The sequence below is a fragment of the Platichthys flesus genome, chromosome 8 (assembly GCF_949316205.1).
Source record: "Platichthys flesus chromosome 8, fPlaFle2.1, whole genome shotgun sequence".
Lineage (NCBI taxonomy): Eukaryota > Metazoa > Chordata > Actinopteri > Pleuronectiformes > Pleuronectidae > Platichthys > Platichthys flesus.
The window spans coordinates 18,982,214-19,000,140 of NC_084952.1; the positions used below are offsets into that span (position 1 = coordinate 18,982,214).

Consider the following 17,927-nt stretch of genomic DNA (forward strand, 5'->3'; position numbering starts at 1 on the left):
CTTTGAGAGGATCAAACAGATTTCACAGAGTAAAACCTGACAGGAAAGACAAACAGTTTGTCATGCATTAAAAACTGGAGTCCGTTAAGAAACAGAGAGGTGTCACTGATGTGAAATACTGACGCTGCCTTTCTGGCGGGCTGAATTCTGTGTGGGAACTGTGCTGCCTTTTTAAAAGGTAAATCCACGCAGACTGAAGCGGCTGCCCTGGAGGGCTTCATGCCTTCACATGTGTTGCTCACCCTCCCGGACAATGATGTAACTGCAGGTGTTCAGATGCTCTTTACGAGGAACATGCTGTGACATAACTCAGGTTACCCTAATTTGTTTCATACAAAATTGTTTCTACATTATTGTTCAGGAATGCTGAACAATAATTTTCGAATTAGCAGATTTACTGTTTCAGGGGAGGGCGGTGCAGTGGTTATTGGCACTGTCACTTCACAGCGAGGAGGTCCCTGGTTCGAATCCTGGTTCTGCTGGGGGGGGTTTCTGAGGGTCCTCACAGGGCCCCATGTCTATGTTGGCCGTGTGATACAAAGGCGATTTGTCCAGGGTGTACACCGCCTCTCAGTAATCTTAACTGGGACTGGCTCCAACCTTCAAAGGATAAGCGGTTTAGATGATGGATGGATGATGGATGGATGAATAACAAAGATGGCAAAAACAGGACGTCAATCGAACAGCTGCACGTTCTCAGGAAGTATTTGTTTTCTATCTGACAATGAGATTAAGCCACTAGCTCATGCCACCTAAGTGGAAATGTGAGTTCTTAGAGCTGGGCAGTATTACTCAAAATAATCAGAGTGCTAATCTTCAAGATTAATAATCATCACATTAAATGCAAACAAACATGCTAGGGATATTCAACATCTTGACCTATATTCTTTAATGATTATTTTCGATTTAACAGTAGATTTGTATCTTTGTTCATTTACATATCGACACAGAAATACAGAAATAAATAAATGTGTGTCACCAGCACCCAATGGAACCAGCCCTATGTTTCCCTTTGACCGATCTTCACCATAATCGGAACACAGGTGTATCGTGACCAGTCATTAAAAAAAAAATCTCAAGGGGCATTATGAAAAACGCAACAGGAAGCCGGTTCTATCTCACACAAACTACTACATGTGTGTAGCCCCGGACCCTACAATTGGCAGACATTTTGGCTTTAGTGGCCATTTTGGCCATATTACAAATTTCTACTTAGACGTACTTGTCCCAGGGCTTTCATCAGATCAACTTCAAATTGAGATGAGTGTCATCACAACAAGACGGAGATACAAACTGACTCAAAGATCGATTTTTCGTCACACCGTGTGACTGTGGCGTGGCGTCAAAGTTCGATGACACTCCATCAAAACACAAGGTTCTGTATCTCGGACATACATGAAAAAAAAGAGGACAAATTTTGGTCAGATGCCATAATTATGAGGACATTTTGGCTGTTCCTCACAAATTCAAAGGACTGTTTGAAGGTTAATAATTGGTTTTAAGGTTAGGGTTAGATTTAGGTTTAGGTTAAGGCCCGAACTGACTCATTTACCTGCTCTGTCCTGTCCCCAAAAACTAAAACCTGAGAGCCCGTCCTATGTGGACTTGTGTTGCAGATGCAAATGTTGATAGTGGGGAGTAAAAAAATCCAATACCAATATATTATCAAATATATATATGAACATTAAAATAATTCAGAGATAGCTAAACATAATTAAGACTTAGTTTGTGTGTAATAGTTTTTCGTTTTTAAGACTTTTCCAACCAGCTGTTATTGTGGATTCACAGTTTTATTTCATTGCCTTAAACAATGTGAGATAAAAGATTTATTTGACATTTTCACTGATTTAACAGAGAATAATTCATGGTTCTTGATGAGAATAATAATACATTTAGGGGACTGGTGGAATCCAAGATTATTAATCTAGATTTTTGTATTTTGTGATGAAATATGACTATTGAAAGTAAACATGTAAAAATAAAGAAATCAAGGAATAAAGGGAATGGTCCGGAAGAAGAGAACTTATTCTACCACCAGGTGGTAGCAGCTTTGCTGCCCCAAAGAGGAAAGCCTTCAATCCCCAGACGCCGGTTAGACCCAAACCCGTGGCCATTTATGCATGTCGTCCCCCACTTTCTCTGTCCTCCTTTCACAAATAAAACTCTGTCCTATAAACATAAATAAATAAAGGTAACAAAAAGCCCCGAAACACGTTTAATGTTCAAGATTACAGACACGTTCAATGTTATATATTAAAGGATTGTGCTCTCTGATCTTATACGTTTGATAGGTCCTTTATAGCAACTATAAGAGGAAGAGGGCATACCTATCTGTACAAAGGATAATGTGATATCAATTTCAACAAGTCACACCCAACTGGGATCAAGAGAAAACTTCTACTGACGCAGAAATCTGTCCAGAATAATTCTAACTTTCTATTTCAAAGTAATAGATTAAACAAGTGATGGAAGGTTTTTTTCCCCAAACCACTGGGACTAGTCAAGACCCACCAACGATTCTGCAGAACTCTATTTGTATGTCTGAACAAATAAGGCACCTCATAGGGCTGCTGGCCGACGCGGATGCCAACCTTAGTACAGAGTCCCACTGGAGGATCCAACTGAGCCAAGAGTTGGACGAGCATAAGGAAGAGCCGTTTCGAGAGAAAAAGCTGAAGGAAATGTTAATTGAAAGAGGAAAGGAAACAAAGCAAGAGCTGGAGCAGTTACAAAGATATACAACCAACCAGGAGAATTTGAAAACCGAGCTCCAGAAGGAGAAGATGAAGAAGAACATTCTCGAAGAAGAGCTGGAGAAGATCAAAGGTTCTTATCACAAGCTCTGTCAAACTCATGCAAACAACCAGGAAAAGTTAAACACCGAGCTCCAGGAGGAGAAGAGGAACAAGACAATTCTCCAAGAAGAGCTGGAAAAGTTAAAAACTTCTCATCACGAGGTCTGCCAAAGTCACAAAACAAACCAGGAGATGTTGAAAACCGAGCTCCAGGATGAGGAGAACAAGAAGAACGATTTCCAAGAAGAGCTGAAGAAGCTCAAAGCTTCTTATCACGAGGTCTGCAAAAGTCATACAACAACCCAGGAGAAGTTCAACACCGAGCTCCAGGAGGAGAAGAAGCAGAAGAACGATTACCAAGAAGAACTGGAGAAGCTCAAAGCTTATTATCACCAGGTCTGCCAATGTCATACAACCAACCAAGAGATGTTGAAAACCGAGCTCCAGGAGGAGAAGAAGCAAAAGAATGATTACCAAGAAGAGCTCAAGAAGCTCAAAGCTTCTTATCACCAGGTCTGCCAATGTCATACAACCAACCAAGAGATGTTGAAAACCGAGCTCCAGGAGGAGAAGAAGCAGAAGAATGATTACCAAGAAGAGCTGGAGAAGCTCAAAGATTCTTATCACGAGGTCTGCCAAAGTCATATAAGCAACCAGGAGAAGTTCAACAGCGCTCTCCAGGAGGACAATATGAAGAAGAACATTCTCCAAGAAGAGCTGGACAAGCTCAAAGCTTCTTATCACAAGGTCTGCCAATGTCATACAACCAACCAGGAGATGTTGAAAAACGAGCTCCAGGAGGAGAAGAAGCAGAAGAACGATTACAAAGAAAAGCTGGAGAAGCTCAAAGCTTTGTATCACAAGGTCTTCCAAAGTCATACAACCAACCAAGAGATGTTGAAAACCGAGCTCCAGGAGGAGAAGAAGAAGAAGAACGTTTTCCAAGAAGAGCTGGACAAGCTCAAAGCTTCTCATCATGATGTCTGCAAGAGTCATACAACGACCCAGGAGAAGTTAAAAACCGAGCTCCAGGAGGAGAAAAGGAAGAAGAACATTCTACAAGAAGAGCTTGAGAAGCACAAAACTTCTCATCACAAGATCTGCCAAAGTCATACAACCAAACAGGAGATGTTGAAAACCAAGTTCCAGGAGGAGAAAAGGAAGACGAAAATTCTCCAAGAAGAGCTGGAGAAGGTCAAAGCTTCTTATCAAAAGGTCTGTCAAAGTCATGCAAACAACCAGGAGAAGTTAAACAACGAACTCCAGGAGGAGAAGAGGAAGGAGAACGTTCTGCAAGAAGAGCTAGAGAAGCTCAAAACTTCTCATCACAAGGTCTGCCAAAGTCATACAACCAAACAGGAGATGTTGAAAACCAAGCTCCAGGAGGAGAAAAGGAAGACGAAAATTCTCCAAGAAGAGCTGGAGAAGGTCAAAGCTTCTTATCAAAAGGTCTGTCAAAGTCATACAAACAACCAGGAGAAGTTAAACAAAGAACTCCAGGAGGAGAAGAGGAAGGAGAACGTTCTGCAAGAAGAGCTGGAGAAGCTCAAAACTTCTCATCACAAGGTCTGCCAAAGTCATACAACCAAACAGGAGATGTTGAAAACAAAGCTCCAGGAGGAGAAAAGAAAGAAGAGAGTTCGCCAAGAAGAGCTGGAGAATCTCAAAGCTTGTTATCACAAGGTCTGCCAAAGTCATGTAACCAACCAGAAGAAGTTCAACAAAGATCTCCAGGAGGAGAAGATGAAGAAGAACACTCTCCAAGAAGAGCTGAAGAAACTAAAATATTATTATTGCAAGGTCTGCAAAAGTCATTCAACCAACCAGGAGAAGTTCAACATCAAGCTCCAGGATGAGAAGAAGAAGAAGAATGTTGTCCAAGAAGAGCTGGATAAGCTCAGGGTTACTTCTGATGAGGTCTTCCAAAGATATAAGCCTTATGTTTCTAGAACTGAGTTCACTGAGGAGGGGTCTCACTCCAATGTTCTCCCTGATCCCAAACCCAAGGAGACGGGGCTGCCTGAGAAGACAGAGAAACCAAAGAATGCTTCATTCTATAAGAGAGTCCGCCACCTTGTGTGGTTGTGCAGGGGGCAGAAGAAGTCAGCGGCGTCAACATCCCCCAGCAACTAACTTTAGTTGCCTTCTTCACCTGCTGTGAGGACTATCGAGGTTTATGGAGGGATTTACATTTGATTTCAATACATCATAAAAAAGAATAATGGTAAATAATAATCAAAGGACTTTGTTCCATTGTTCATTGTGATCAAGCAACAAGAGGTACTTCTCACTGATACAATTTTTATATTTAGTTATTTTTAAATTAACCTTAAAGTTGCCTCAGAAGGAAGACCTGCTTTTAAATATATAAATAAATGTTTTTTATTATATTAAAAAATATAAAGCTTTACCCTTTTGAGAAAACTTTCCCTGCAGTGAGATCTGTTTTTTGTTTGAGCTATCACGAGACACAAGGACAAGTTAGTATATCAAAGTCTCGGATATACATTGTCCAATCGAGTCCAAACTAGACATGTTAGACAAGAGTCCCGGCCTGATTACATCTACACAGATTTTATGACTTGAAATCACAGCACCCCCTGGTGGCTACAGGAAGTGACGTGATTGATGATGAACTGGCTGCTTTACAATATATAGCTCCAAAGAGCTCAGTCAAGTCATTGGATCATGGTCAGAACTGTGACATTTCCTGAAAGCGTGTAAACATTGATATGCGGCGAAGGATCAACCTTCGCCAAAGGACACAATGTTGTCATAGCTCTACTGTGCATTGTCCTATTACTATAAAACATCTGTCACATGATGAGAGACTAAGCCTGAACATCTCTATGTGACAGAGATCTATATGTCTGTGTGTAATAATAGTGGTGCCGCCACCTACTTGCAAAAGGAAGTAAGCTTTTCTTTACAACTATCACATTTGATTTTCATAAAATGTTCATAGTTTGATGTGCAATTGATAGCCTGGACCATAATGAGCAATTAGCAGGCAAGGATCGATATAGCCTCCATATGATACATGACACAAACCCAAAATTACTATTCTGTCAGACTTGGTGGTCTATCAGATGTGAGTGATAATGTTCCGGGTTCTAAGGTAGAAGCAGGTGAGTTAAACACTCCTTGTGACAAGCTCATGCTGTTCAATGCATTTACTGATCATGCAGAAATATGAAGTTTTGTAGTGTGTCTTAATTAATTGAAAAGTGAAAGTCAGCAGTGTCTGAGAATAAAGATCGTAGCTTTCCACTACCCCAGTCTCAAAAGCTTCTCGACTAAGGGGGTCCTCAGGACTTGGTGGCAACATTTTAAGAGTGCGTCTTCCTGAAGCTTGGTGAAGAAGTGAGCTGCTGGATTCTAATATGTCAGGACATCAATGACAATATTCAACGATATGCAATGACTGATGGGAAAATAAAAATGGCAGGTTTTCTAAAATTCCTTTTTTCCCACAATTGGTCATACACTTTTAAATCTCCCCTCCTATGTGAAAGAACGTGTGATGTATTAAAAAATCTGGAGTTAAGAGCATGTTTTCTTATTGGCCATGTGTTGCTGCTTTCGCCATAGCCTCTGTCCACCAGCATTCTTTCTACTACATGACAAACATGTTGAGACGCCTTTTTTAAGGGTGTTTTTTGAAAATATATTTATTGTATTTGTCTGTGCAGTTGGTACCGATGATACTACTTCATGACTACTTCTAGGTACTTTATGCTTTTACTTCACTGTTAATGTGGAGATTCAGTCTGGTAGAATACACACATCTGTTCTGCTTTTTATTTATTAAGACCAGAGCTCACTGAGCCTTTCAATTCATAGTACAAGTACAACCCAGGTGGCCCCTGAGAGCCCAGAGGAACTGATGCCATCTCTGAAACTTCCAGAGCAAAGAGTCAAAACACAGACTCCAGCCGTTGAAGTGAGACACTGAACACAAAGAGAAGAAATCTGTGGAAAACCACGCCCATTTCATTTAAAATATGCTGCAGAAGAAACATTAACTTACTTAATACTTTCACTTGTAATTCATTTCTGTTTGTTAGTTCAAATAATATCAAATAATATCAAGAAGGTTATATCAACAGAGAGTCTGAGTCAATGTCAAAATAACACAAAATTATCGGACGGAAGAAAACACAGTGTCGTTATCTGACAGTGTGAAGAAAAATAAACTAATAATACTTAATGAGAAAAGTTCTGTCTGGATAACAATCTTCATAATGGGATTTTAACAGTTCACAAATATACCACATCCGAGTAAGAGTAAAAGTAAAACCTGTGCAGATTAAAATCCACCACACCAGCTACAAAGATCTCAATAACTACTGTTAATGTTGCTATGATGTGTTACAAAGTACAGTATCTACACTGGCCTGAATTAACCACCAGCTTTTGGCCAAACGTTCAGGTCACAGACGTATAATCACGACATGTTAAGGGCCTACAAAACAATTGTACATTGGTCTAAATGTCTCAGTGTTCTATGATCTTTTTTATACAGATATCACAATTTCACATTTATGCATATGCAACATCAAGGCACACACCAGTTGTAATATTCTATAAATAACATTGGCCCTGTTTCTGCCTTAAACAAGTGCTTTAACCAACATTATGTACAATTCAAATATATAAGTGATGTATCAAAATCTAACAATATTCTGGACCTTTGAGAGGATCAAACAGATTTCACAGAGTAAAACCTGACAGGAAAGACAAACAGTGTGTCATGCATTAAAAACTGGAGTCCGTTAAGAAACAGAGAGGTGTCACTGCAGTCTTCAGTGCTAAAGGAAATGAACGTCCCTCCCTGGTGTAAGTTCTGTGCTGCCTCCATGCTGTCCATGAAAGAGGATGTGGCGTACAGGATGGGGTCTCATCATGTTGACCGTCGCCCTGATGTAGAATACTGACGCTGCCTTTCTGGCGGGCTGAATGTGCTCGTGACTGAAGCGCGCACGGGGAAGCAGCATATACAGGTGCATGAAGGCAGAGCTGCTGTGTGCTTTTATGCATCTGTTGCCTCGCAGAGTCTGTGACCGAGCTGGTGAACTTTAACACTGGCTCGTCTTCTCTGGGGAGAGGAAACGCTCCTGGTCTTTTCCTGCCGCACCAACACCATCCTTCTTCTCCCTGCTGCTCTTGCTCTGTTCCTGGGTTGTGTTCGCGCTGCTTAGAGAGAGCTGGAGTAGGCGCTGGCGCTCCACACTGTGCCACATGCCGTAGCCAAAGTAGATCAGGAAGCCTGAGGAGGGGAAACATATTCAATATCATCCTGCACCAATATATTGTCTATTGCATTTGCAAAAATGTAAATTCCAGTATTTAACTGTTCGGTTGATTGTGAATTGTTTTAAAATATTTCACTAAATTGTATTACTTCCAAGGAGGTTATGTTTTTATCTGTGTCCATCCAGTGTGTAGATTGATGGAGTACAAAAGTTAAAATGTAAAAATTAAAGGAAACCTCAGAAGAGAACAAAGCTACAGGAAGTCAGTTTATCCATAAAAATAAGCAAAATGTTGTCTACGGCTAAAATGGCTGTTCATAACTTTAAAAGACACTCACCCACAGCCATCCACACAGAGAAACGTATCCACGTATCTCCACTCAGCTGAACCATGAGGTAAATGTTGACAAAGATGCTCAGAATGGGCAGATAAGGCAGAAGAGGAACCTGTGACGATGAGAAGTACAAAATAACAAACAATGTGATCGATCAACCTTGTTCCACGATGTAGGACTAGGAGTGGAAACCAGCAGACGTGGCTTCTACACACCATGAAGGAAACCTTCTTGCTCGTCTGAGGCTGCCTGCAGACCATGACGACGCAGCCGCTGAAGATGAGGAGACACACACACAGCAACGCCAGGATCCACACCTCCGCACGTAGGATGCAGCCGATGTGGTACGTGGTGAGATAGCTGACCACGCACACAACCGTCACTGTGGTTGAAGAAGACACAGAGAATCAAATGTTAAACAGGCGACGTCTTTTCAATACATCGGCAAAATGTTTTGAGCCAGAACTTGAAGATGAGGCTGTTAGAGGCGGGCTGCCGACCGAGCACACAGATGGTCATGTTGACCACACTGGAGGAATGTTCAGAGGGGGTGACAGGCGGGTGCAGGACGGTCTGCAGGGTGGAGCTGCCACTCTTCAACATGTGGAGGTGGGACTCGGACTCTGTCAGGTCTGACTCGCCCTCCGACGAGAGGTAGTCCCTCTCACCTGTACGCCCCTCCAGAGATCCGTCCGGCTGGTACCTGGACGACAGAGGTTAAAGGTCATAAGTTGCTAATTTTCAATTGCAGCATTACATGACTCGCGAGTGAAGATTGTCTTGTCTGTACTTCTGCAAGGAAACTATCAAAAGATGGATGACATGAGTGCTCTGCAAAAGTGAAGTCAAATCATTCTTGATGGCCCCCTGGTGGCTATCAGCAGTATAGATCAGTAACCCCACCTTCTCCATTTTTGTAGGTAAGACATTGACCAGACTAAAAAGTCAAAGTAAACCTCAAATCAATTTATTCTCACATGTCCAAGTGCATATGTTTCCAGTAATTTTTTTATTTGTGACTTGATGCCATAAAAACAGGGTGACATGTTGTGATGTGATTGGTCGAGCACGTGTATCTGCAGACTCTGGTCCCCAATGACTTTAAAAGCCGGATGGGAGTATCTGTATTCTAGATATATTAGCTGTATTTTTGTGCAGAGGGAGGAAGTGGAGTGCATCTATATATAATTTATATATCTGAAGTCTATGGTGTAAATCCATGTCAAAATTCAACCTCAATATTAAGAGGTAGTAAATACCTTAATACATGATTTATGTGTATGTTTGGCATATGCACCTCCAGGAATGCCTGGAGTTTGGAAATCAAAAATCTCAGCCATAAAATTATGACCTCAAACTTAGAATGGAACTCAGCGTAGCCTGAAACGCTGCACTGCTTTTTCTTTCTTTTTTTATAGCTTTGGTTCTTTTTTTTTAACTTCACAAAACAAGTGAGGCCTGTGAATCTGGTTCAAACCAGAAAGAGGAACACAGCGACAGTGTGTGCTGTGGCTGTGGTGATGAATCAGCCTGGTGTTACCAACAGAGGTGCACAGCAAGTACAGAGGTAGGCAAGTACACAAACCAAAGTAAACACCTTCATTCAGTCAAGCAGCCACTTCACATTCGTACAATGGAAGCATTCACAGCTCTTACATCACCGGTAACTGGGCATCATACCTGTGGGCTCAGAAAAAAGCTCAGGAAAGCTATTTCACAATACTGTACAAATACGTTTTCTTTCCCAATCTGTAGTGATTTTCTATAAATGTACCCACCTGAGGATCAGTACACAAACAGCAACCAGCGAGTAGGCCAGCAGGGTTCCAATGGACATCATGTCAACCAGGGCTTTGAGGTCAAACAGGAAAGCCATGATGGCTGAAGCCAGCAAAAGAAATAAACACAAAAAGAACATCAAATAGATGAAATTAGATGTTAAATTCTAGAAGCAGAATTGTACAAACATAAACAAAAGTGCAACAATAATATTCTTGCCATTACAAAAATGAAACATCCAACAACATGTCCATCAACACCAACAATTGCAAATTAAATTTCATGCAGACATATTTTCACAAGAGACAGTGACGAGCTGACAGCTGCAATCGTCTCCATACCATGTGTGTTTGGATGGGAGACACTGTGGCCTCTCATGTATAACAACACGGGACTCCAGTATGGAGCTGATCTCAGCAGTGCAGCTCAAACACAGAGCAGCTGCGTCTCACAACATTACAGTCAAACACAAATATCAAGGAGAGCTCTCTCTGCACAATGCTGCCAGGTGTTCAGTACATGGCTTGCGGTGTTGTCCAACCATCACAGGGTTCACATCTGCCAGTCACTTCCCCAGGTCATTCACCCTGCAGGTGCATAAGCCCTAACACCTCAGTGCAGTGGGCAGGATGTTACTATGTACTGAACGCCTGGGTCCCACTGAGCAGGAAGGCTCGTTCTCCACACTGTATGAGCACCACCACAGTCACCACAGACCACAGTGTTTGAATCTCTCTCTCTCTGTGTCTATGTGTTTGTGTCTTATGTCTTATCTAGGTCATATTGCGTTAGATGTTCTCATTGGATTTTTTAATACTTTTTTTAAGTAATAATAATTAATGAGAGGGGAAATTGGTCCATTGATCCAAATAGAGCAGACAGGAAACATTAAACCCTGCCTCCTGCGGGGCCAGAAACATACAGAAATGAGGTAGTGGATGTTGCATTAGGGATTAGGATACACTCTGCAAGTACCTTTACTTTTCACTTTTTAGTTATGTTTAAAAAAAAGTACTTAGTTGCTTTACTCAAGTACAAAAGTCAATAAGGTGCTTTTACTTGAGTATATTTCCGTCTCTTTGTACTTTTACTTTAGTAAAAGGTTTCAGTACTTCCTCAAACACTGTTCAAGTAGTCTGAAAGAACCATTGGATCAATAGCAGCTCTGGGAAGCTGTGCTTAGTGGATCTTATAGGTACATGCTACAGAATAATTTTCACAAAGACAATGCTAACATAGTGATATGAAGCAGGAATAATGTTCACCATGTTTGCCAGCTTAGCATGAGAGGCAAGATTTTGTAGAACAGTTATTTTTACATATTCTGCATGAAAGCTCACAGGTTAACCAAAATTATTACAGTTAATCATGAGGTACCGATAGTCAGCAATATCTCAGTCTGAGCCTGACTGGACCAACTGACTTACTGACGTTGCATTCTTAAAGGTCCTGCTGCTAGCATGGCTACACTACAAAGCACATGCTTCCAGGAGCTAAGTGTCTCTTATTTATTATTTAGTATTAGAATAAAGTATTTGGTACGAGATCATTCTTAAAATAAGAAATAAGAAAATACAACATCCTCAATAATGACTGTAATGCTTTTGTCACATGCTTTGGAAATCATCATCACTTAACATGCAGCCATCACCACCTGACGACGTGTGCACAAATATAAATTAAACACCCAAGCAAGGCCACACCACAACCCCAATTAGAGGCAAGTACTGGTCACGGGAGCTTACCCGCAGTGGTACCTGCCGCCATGGTGGCAGCCACAGGTGACTGGCGCTTACTCACTTTGGACATAAATTTGAACAGAATACCGTCTCGTGCCATGGCAAAGAGAATGCGCGGCAGAGGGAACATGGAGCCCAACAGGCTAGGGAGAAGAGGGTTCATGGTTAAGATGAGGGCATTCTGGGGAGAAAAACATGGCACCTGCACAACTGTGAAAGAGCAACACGTCTAAGGCAGGACAACCTCCCATGAAATGAATAATTCAAAGCAGAACATGGATAAAGTAGTTACATTTTTAGATGGCTTTAGTTTAAGAAATTTAGAAACCAAAAGATTCCTCTGCGTCTTTCACAGTTGATTGGTGAAGAAAGATTAGCATCTCACTCGGACGCTCCCCGGCTCTCACCTGCTACTACACCGGAGGTCATAGTGGCAATAAGTGGGGTCTTCGTCTTAGGATTGATTCGGGCTAAGGCTTTGAAAAGCACCCCATCCTCTGCCATAGCATAGATTACACGAGGCATAGGGAAAATGGAGCCCAGCAGGCTGCGTGAAACAGCAGAGACATGCAAGACCAACACGTTAGTCAAGAGCACCAAACACAGACACACAAAACACAGACACACAGCAACAATCACATCTTTAAAGCTTCAGAGCCTGAGTCAAATCAATGAATGTCTATCTTTCCTGTTGGCAATTGTCCTCTTGAATCATAATCATTACCGTCCAGTCATGTACATCAACTTAAATAGATTAAACATCACTGATGTCTTTCATCGTCTGTTATTCTTATTTGAAAGTAAATTTCTAGTAAATTTGGAATGGATTCTTTGGAAACTGGCTTTTTTGCTAAATAGTAATTAAGTCTGCTGGAGGGCGGCCAACTGCAGTGACGACTAACGCAATATTTAACCGATTCCATTTAATTGGCTGAAATGAAATTGCTAATATGCATAATGGCCGAAGTGAGTGACTAAAATACACCAGGATCTATTCACAGAAAACTTAATGGGAACTAAAACCCTCAGGAAAGAAAGACAGAACTAAGATGCACCAACATTTAGAGATAAACTTGCCACCATTATATTTTAGAGATGTTCAGATACAATTTTCCCTTGTAGATAACGATTCCAATACCTGGACTTTGTGTATCAGCCGATACCAAGTACAGATCTGAAACCAGTGCATTTAAATATAACTTATAGAACGTATTATAACCACTGTATGCTACTAACCCTGTATGGAGGTGATGATGGCCTTCATTGTTATATGCCATACTACTAGTCTTGCGATTGGCAACACTAGTGCCACCCCTCAAAATAGAAGTTTTGCATATTATATTCGTCAGTGTTTTACTTGTGGGACTTTCCAGGGGGAAATATTGCCATATAACTGACATTTTAGCTAGCTCTGGCTAATGCTACAATACTGGGTATCTCTTCTTCAACACTTTAAAAACAGTACTTGCCAATGGCAGTACAGCACAACACCTTTTTCTGGAGTGGCGAATACAAAGTAATCAGTTTTATCTGGGTGAATCTACTCAACTTTAAAGACTTTAAAGACTGACCCTGTATTTTTGCCAGTATCAGAGGGCATTCCTGATGCTGGTATCGGAACATCTCTATAATGTATGATACCCCGATTATATAAAATACTTTGCAAAGACATGAAGGCATCTCAAGGTAGATTTAAGCACTGCACCCACTTAGCAACAGGAATCAATCCAATACCAAGACAATGACATAGATACATAGTCACTATTTAGACCAGATCTCATCGTCATTGTCACCATCTACAGTACGCACAGATTAAAGTAATACATTCTGCTGAGTGAAACTAACATTCCAATCATTTAATCAGTCGTGAATAATGAAAATTGGATCTTAACTCAGTCGACAAATACATAACTGACGGTTACCTGGTAGAAAGGGCACAGAGTGAACCCACAGCCACCACATATTTTGCGGGACCCCACCCCACATATTCAAAGGCCATGGGCAGAGGGCTCTTCTCGTCCAGCAGGTAGTAGGGCATCATGAGGGTGAGCGCAGCCGACACGCCAAAGTAAGCCAGGAAACACACGGTCAGTGACACCACGATGCCGATGGGAATGGCCTTCTGCGGGTTCCGTACTTCCTCACCTGTCCCACACAGACACACAAAAGGATTCACATTCAGCTTATAACGAATGCAGTCAAACTCAATCACAGTCTATGTAAGGCTCACCTGTAGTCGCAATGCAGTCAAATCCCACAAAGGCATAGAAGCAAGTGGCTGCTCCAGCCAAAGTCCCACTGAAGCCGTACGGCATAAATCCTCCAACTCCATAATCACTGCTCACGTTGGCCGTGACTGACAAGTTCCTGAAACACGTCAACTGCTGTTTAATAACGATATTGAATATAATTAAGTTAAAAGCTTTCTCTTTCTTCTTTATAGAAGCGTTAAAATATTGATATTTTTTGGCTATTAATCAATTAAACAGGTCATATTGTTGGCATATGATTATATTACCTTCTTAATATGGTGACATTTATAAGGGATTCCTCCGATATCTCCCAGTTGTACGTGTCTCCTTTGACAAAGCCGGAGATGATGACGAACAAAAGTACGAGCACGTTGACTGAAGTGAAAACTTTATTGACCCAGGCTGATTCCTTCACCCCAAATGACAGAAGCCCTGAAGAAACAAAGAGACAAGAACCATGACAACACACTGATGCTGAGCAGCTGCAACCATCACCGTTTGTTTAACTTAGTGTATCATCATCCTATCATTTGCCGTTCATTCACATTTATCCATCCATCCTTCCATCCATCCATTCTTTCATCCATCCACTATCTACACAATTCATGGCAATAAAATAACAGTACATGCAATGTCATAGGTAACGCTTGTTTGTAAATCATTGGAAATTTGCACAGCTACAAGCAAAACTGATGGAACTGAGTGTAATGAAATTGTTTAAAAGGATTAACGTCCTTGTGAATTTGTTGCAGTGTCTTCCAAACACCAGTGGGTTGTTCCCAGGTCACACTGATCTAATGCATCCGTTGCATAGGCAGGCCAATTGATAAATCACATGATTAACTTTAAAAAGTCCAAAAAGTATAATGAAACCGTTCTGAATAGTTTGAATCCCTGTGCGGTCATGAATCTGACCACGAGTAATAAATACTTTGTACTCTAATTTATTAACAGCTACTGATGATCCAAAACCCTCAGCTGCTACACTGGAGCATGTTGGCGGTCTGAGGTTGTAAAGAAACTGGCGGTTCATCGCTGTGACTGTGGAAAATAAGGCGCTACCGAAGATAGAAGAAGGATCAGGGTCTTTTTTTAAAAGAGCGTGTGCTCCGAGTGGCCTCATAAAGCCCCGGCCTCAAGCATGCGTGTGCCTTGCCCCGTTAACCACCTACTCAACCAGCTCTTTGTTGGATTATGCCAGCTTTGGCTCATGGAAGTTGGCTGTTTAAAACAAGATGTGATAAGCCTAATTTTACTCTCTTTGTCTTCAACCTCACAGTGACTGGATTTTATGATTCTATATTTTGCTGCCTTACCAGAGAGCAGCAGTATCAAGCAGACAGCAAAAAAGTCAGGGTACTGAGCCAGACCGGGCGAGTTCATGCTGAAGTAGGTTTTACAAAATATCTCTATGTGTCCTCCGATCATCTCATCGAACGTGCCACTCCAAGCTCTGGCCACCGAGGAGGTACCTGTGAGGAGAACAAAGACCAGACAGCATGAAAACACAGTATTGTCTTAGAGTAACATCCGTGTCATTTTCAGTAACTCACCAATCACATAGGAGAGAATTAGATTCCAGCCAGTGATGAAGGCCCAGATCTCTCCGACAGTCACGTAACTGTATAGGTAAGCAGAGCCTGTTTTGGGGACACGGGCCCCAAACTCAGCGTAACACAAGCCGGCCATGACGGAGGCTAGGGCGGCAATCAGAAAAGAGATGACAATGCTGGGGCCGGAGTTTCCTTTTGCCACCTCGCCGGCCAGCACGTAGACACCGGCGCCCAGGGTACTGCCCACTCCCAATGCAATGAGGTCGCCGGTTCCCAGGCAGCGGCAGAGCTTGGAGTCTTCCAGGTTGTTCAGGTCGACCACTTTCCTGCGCACCAGGGAGCGGCCGAATGACAGAACTTGCTCGAGCATGTTGATGCCTTCTATAGGGGGAGAGGGAGAGAAGAACAGACTTGAAATACTTGTAATAACAGTTATATAATCTATAGTCTGTAAACTGTCCTACTACACATGCTGTTTCATGTCCCCTTCCACAAATGATTCTGTAATCTAATTGGATGAATGAAAATGTGTAGTTGCAGAGTCGTAACTAGAAGAATTGTGAAATCCGAGGTGTTTGAGCTGTGTTCGACTTGGCTCCACCTGCTTTGTGCAGCTTGTCAGAAAACGTTTTTTTCAAATGTCAGTTGCACAATGACCGAAGACACAAACAAAGGTGAGGTTAGGGCTGTTGAGAAGAATGTTAACCCTACAAAGTAAGGGATGCATTTAGGAATGCTGCCAAGCACCACAGTGTGGAAAAAGCTCATACAGTGAGTACCCCATTAAAATCTATTGTTTGGGCTTATGGCGCAGATCTAAGTACTCAAAGGGCTGCATTCATTAAAGCACCATGAATGCAATAAAGACATTCCAGCAGCTCTTTTTACTAATTACATTAAAAAGATAAACTGCAAAGTCTCCTTTGTCTCTATTGTCTTGCGTCTTAAAATGTCTCTTTTCATTCACAGGATTAGTGGTGTGGCTGCCTAAATTATTTGCATGAATACAATATCATTAAGGATTGAAATATGCCTGCTCTCCAATGAATAGTTTCCAACTGCTTTTGAAGTTTAGGCTCCAACTTTGAAGCTAAACTTTGATTTTCTTGACCGTAAAATGTACACTGACGGCCCTCCAAAAGAGCCCTGATCTCCATATAAGTGTGAATTATTAAACCTACAGAGATGACAGCTCATTACCATGACAATATGGGCTGTATTACAGCGTCTCCAGGAATAAGGTGGATTAAAACTGGACATCACAGAGAGCTGAATAAGATGTTGTCTGTTTTTGAAAAAATAACAAAACTCATTGAAGTAATTTAGTTTGTTGGATTTGCTGTGAAAATGCATTCCAGGCTTCTTATGTGCTGTGACCAACTGCATATTTCACACTGTACAGTAACAGCAGCATGAAACAGATATCTAACACTGAACATAGCCTACCACGTTTTTTTTCCTACAGACTGCAGATTCACATTCAACCAACAGTTACCGCAAACTGCTACATTTCTAAATTCAAGCACAATCGCTGTGGTAAACATGGTAGACGTTGTGTTTAAATCAGAGACACACACCTACCTGTTGATGACTGTGTGTGGATATGACTGAAACCAGACGGATGTCAGACGTGCTTTACTTCCCGCTTGCTCCTGCAGGAAGCCCTTCAGGTGATCAGATGCTCATGAAGCACAGGTAAAAGTCAAATTACATCAAATGATCCCATGAACTGCAGCCTCCTCCACCAGTCTGCTCCACACTAATTGACTATGCTGGCATGCACAGCAGTGTGCAGAGCAGTATGTTTACTCCTCCCCTCTACGTCCCCACCAGTGTTTCTTCATAGGATCAGCCCTCGCATTGCCCCTACACTCAGGCTCCACTCTCCCAGTCAGGGGAGTGACGTCCCCTGAGGGGGGACGTAAGGGGGGAGAAGGAGGGGACCCCAGGGAAATGTGTGTGCGGGCGTGTTTCCCCTCTTTGGTTATGGTTTGGAGGAATATTACTGTGTGGAGGCAACAGTGCACCATAAGTTCTCACTATGGGACCACAGAGCAGTGCAGAGAGAGACTTCTAATGTACACTCAGGTCAAATACATCCCAGCTGCCCAGATGCTTACTGACTACTGATAAATGGTTAGGCAACTGACAATGACAAACATTGAGGCAGATCACTGTTTACCCAGTGCGGTCCACAGGAGTGCTGCTAAAAGCATGGG

General features: G+C 41.9%; 1 protein-coding gene across 3 annotated transcripts; it reads right to left on the reverse strand.

The window, feature by feature from the left end:
* Window positions 1-6,448: 6,448 nt before the first annotated feature.
* Window positions 6,449-17,538, reverse strand: slc7a2 (solute carrier family 7 member 2). Of its 3 annotated transcripts, none has more exons than XM_062393376.1 (12): window positions 17,286-17,538; window positions 15,709-16,089; window positions 15,472-15,627; window positions 14,422-14,587; window positions 14,134-14,270; window positions 13,826-14,048; window positions 12,311-12,450; window positions 10,164-10,266; window positions 8,886-9,088; window positions 8,601-8,767; window positions 8,389-8,497; window positions 6,449-8,064 (listed from the first exon to the last, which is right to left on the reverse strand). In XM_062393376.1, exons 2-12 carry the CDS (start codon window positions 16,076-16,078, stop codon window positions 7,874-7,876), a joined length of 1,965 nt encoding a protein of 654 aa, XP_062249360.1. In that variant the 5' UTR covers window positions 16,079-16,089; window positions 17,286-17,538; the 3' UTR covers window positions 6,449-7,873. The 3 variants fall into 3 exon arrangements, with proteins under 3 accessions (XP_062249360.1, XP_062249359.1, XP_062249361.1); XM_062393375.1 differs by having other exon boundaries at window positions 17,290-17,537; XM_062393377.1 differs by lacking the exon at window positions 12,311-12,450 and adding an exon at window positions 11,910-12,046 and having other exon boundaries at window positions 17,290-17,536.
* Between the last annotated feature and the right edge of the window lie 389 nt (window positions 17,539-17,927).

Coding starts and splice junctions, on each gene's coding strand:
- slc7a2 (XM_062393376.1), bottom strand. CDS start 16,078: ATGCTCGAGCAAGTTCTGTCATTCGGCCGCTCCCTGGTGCGCAGGAAA. Junction 12,451..13,825: donor CTCTGTGCCCTTTCTACCAG/GTAACCGTCAGT, acceptor TGTTTCACGCAG/CCTGCTGGGCTCCATTTTCC. Junction 9,089..10,163: donor GTTTGTGTACTGATCCTCAG/GTGGGTACATTT, acceptor TCTGTCGTCCAG/GTACCAGCCGGACGGATCTC.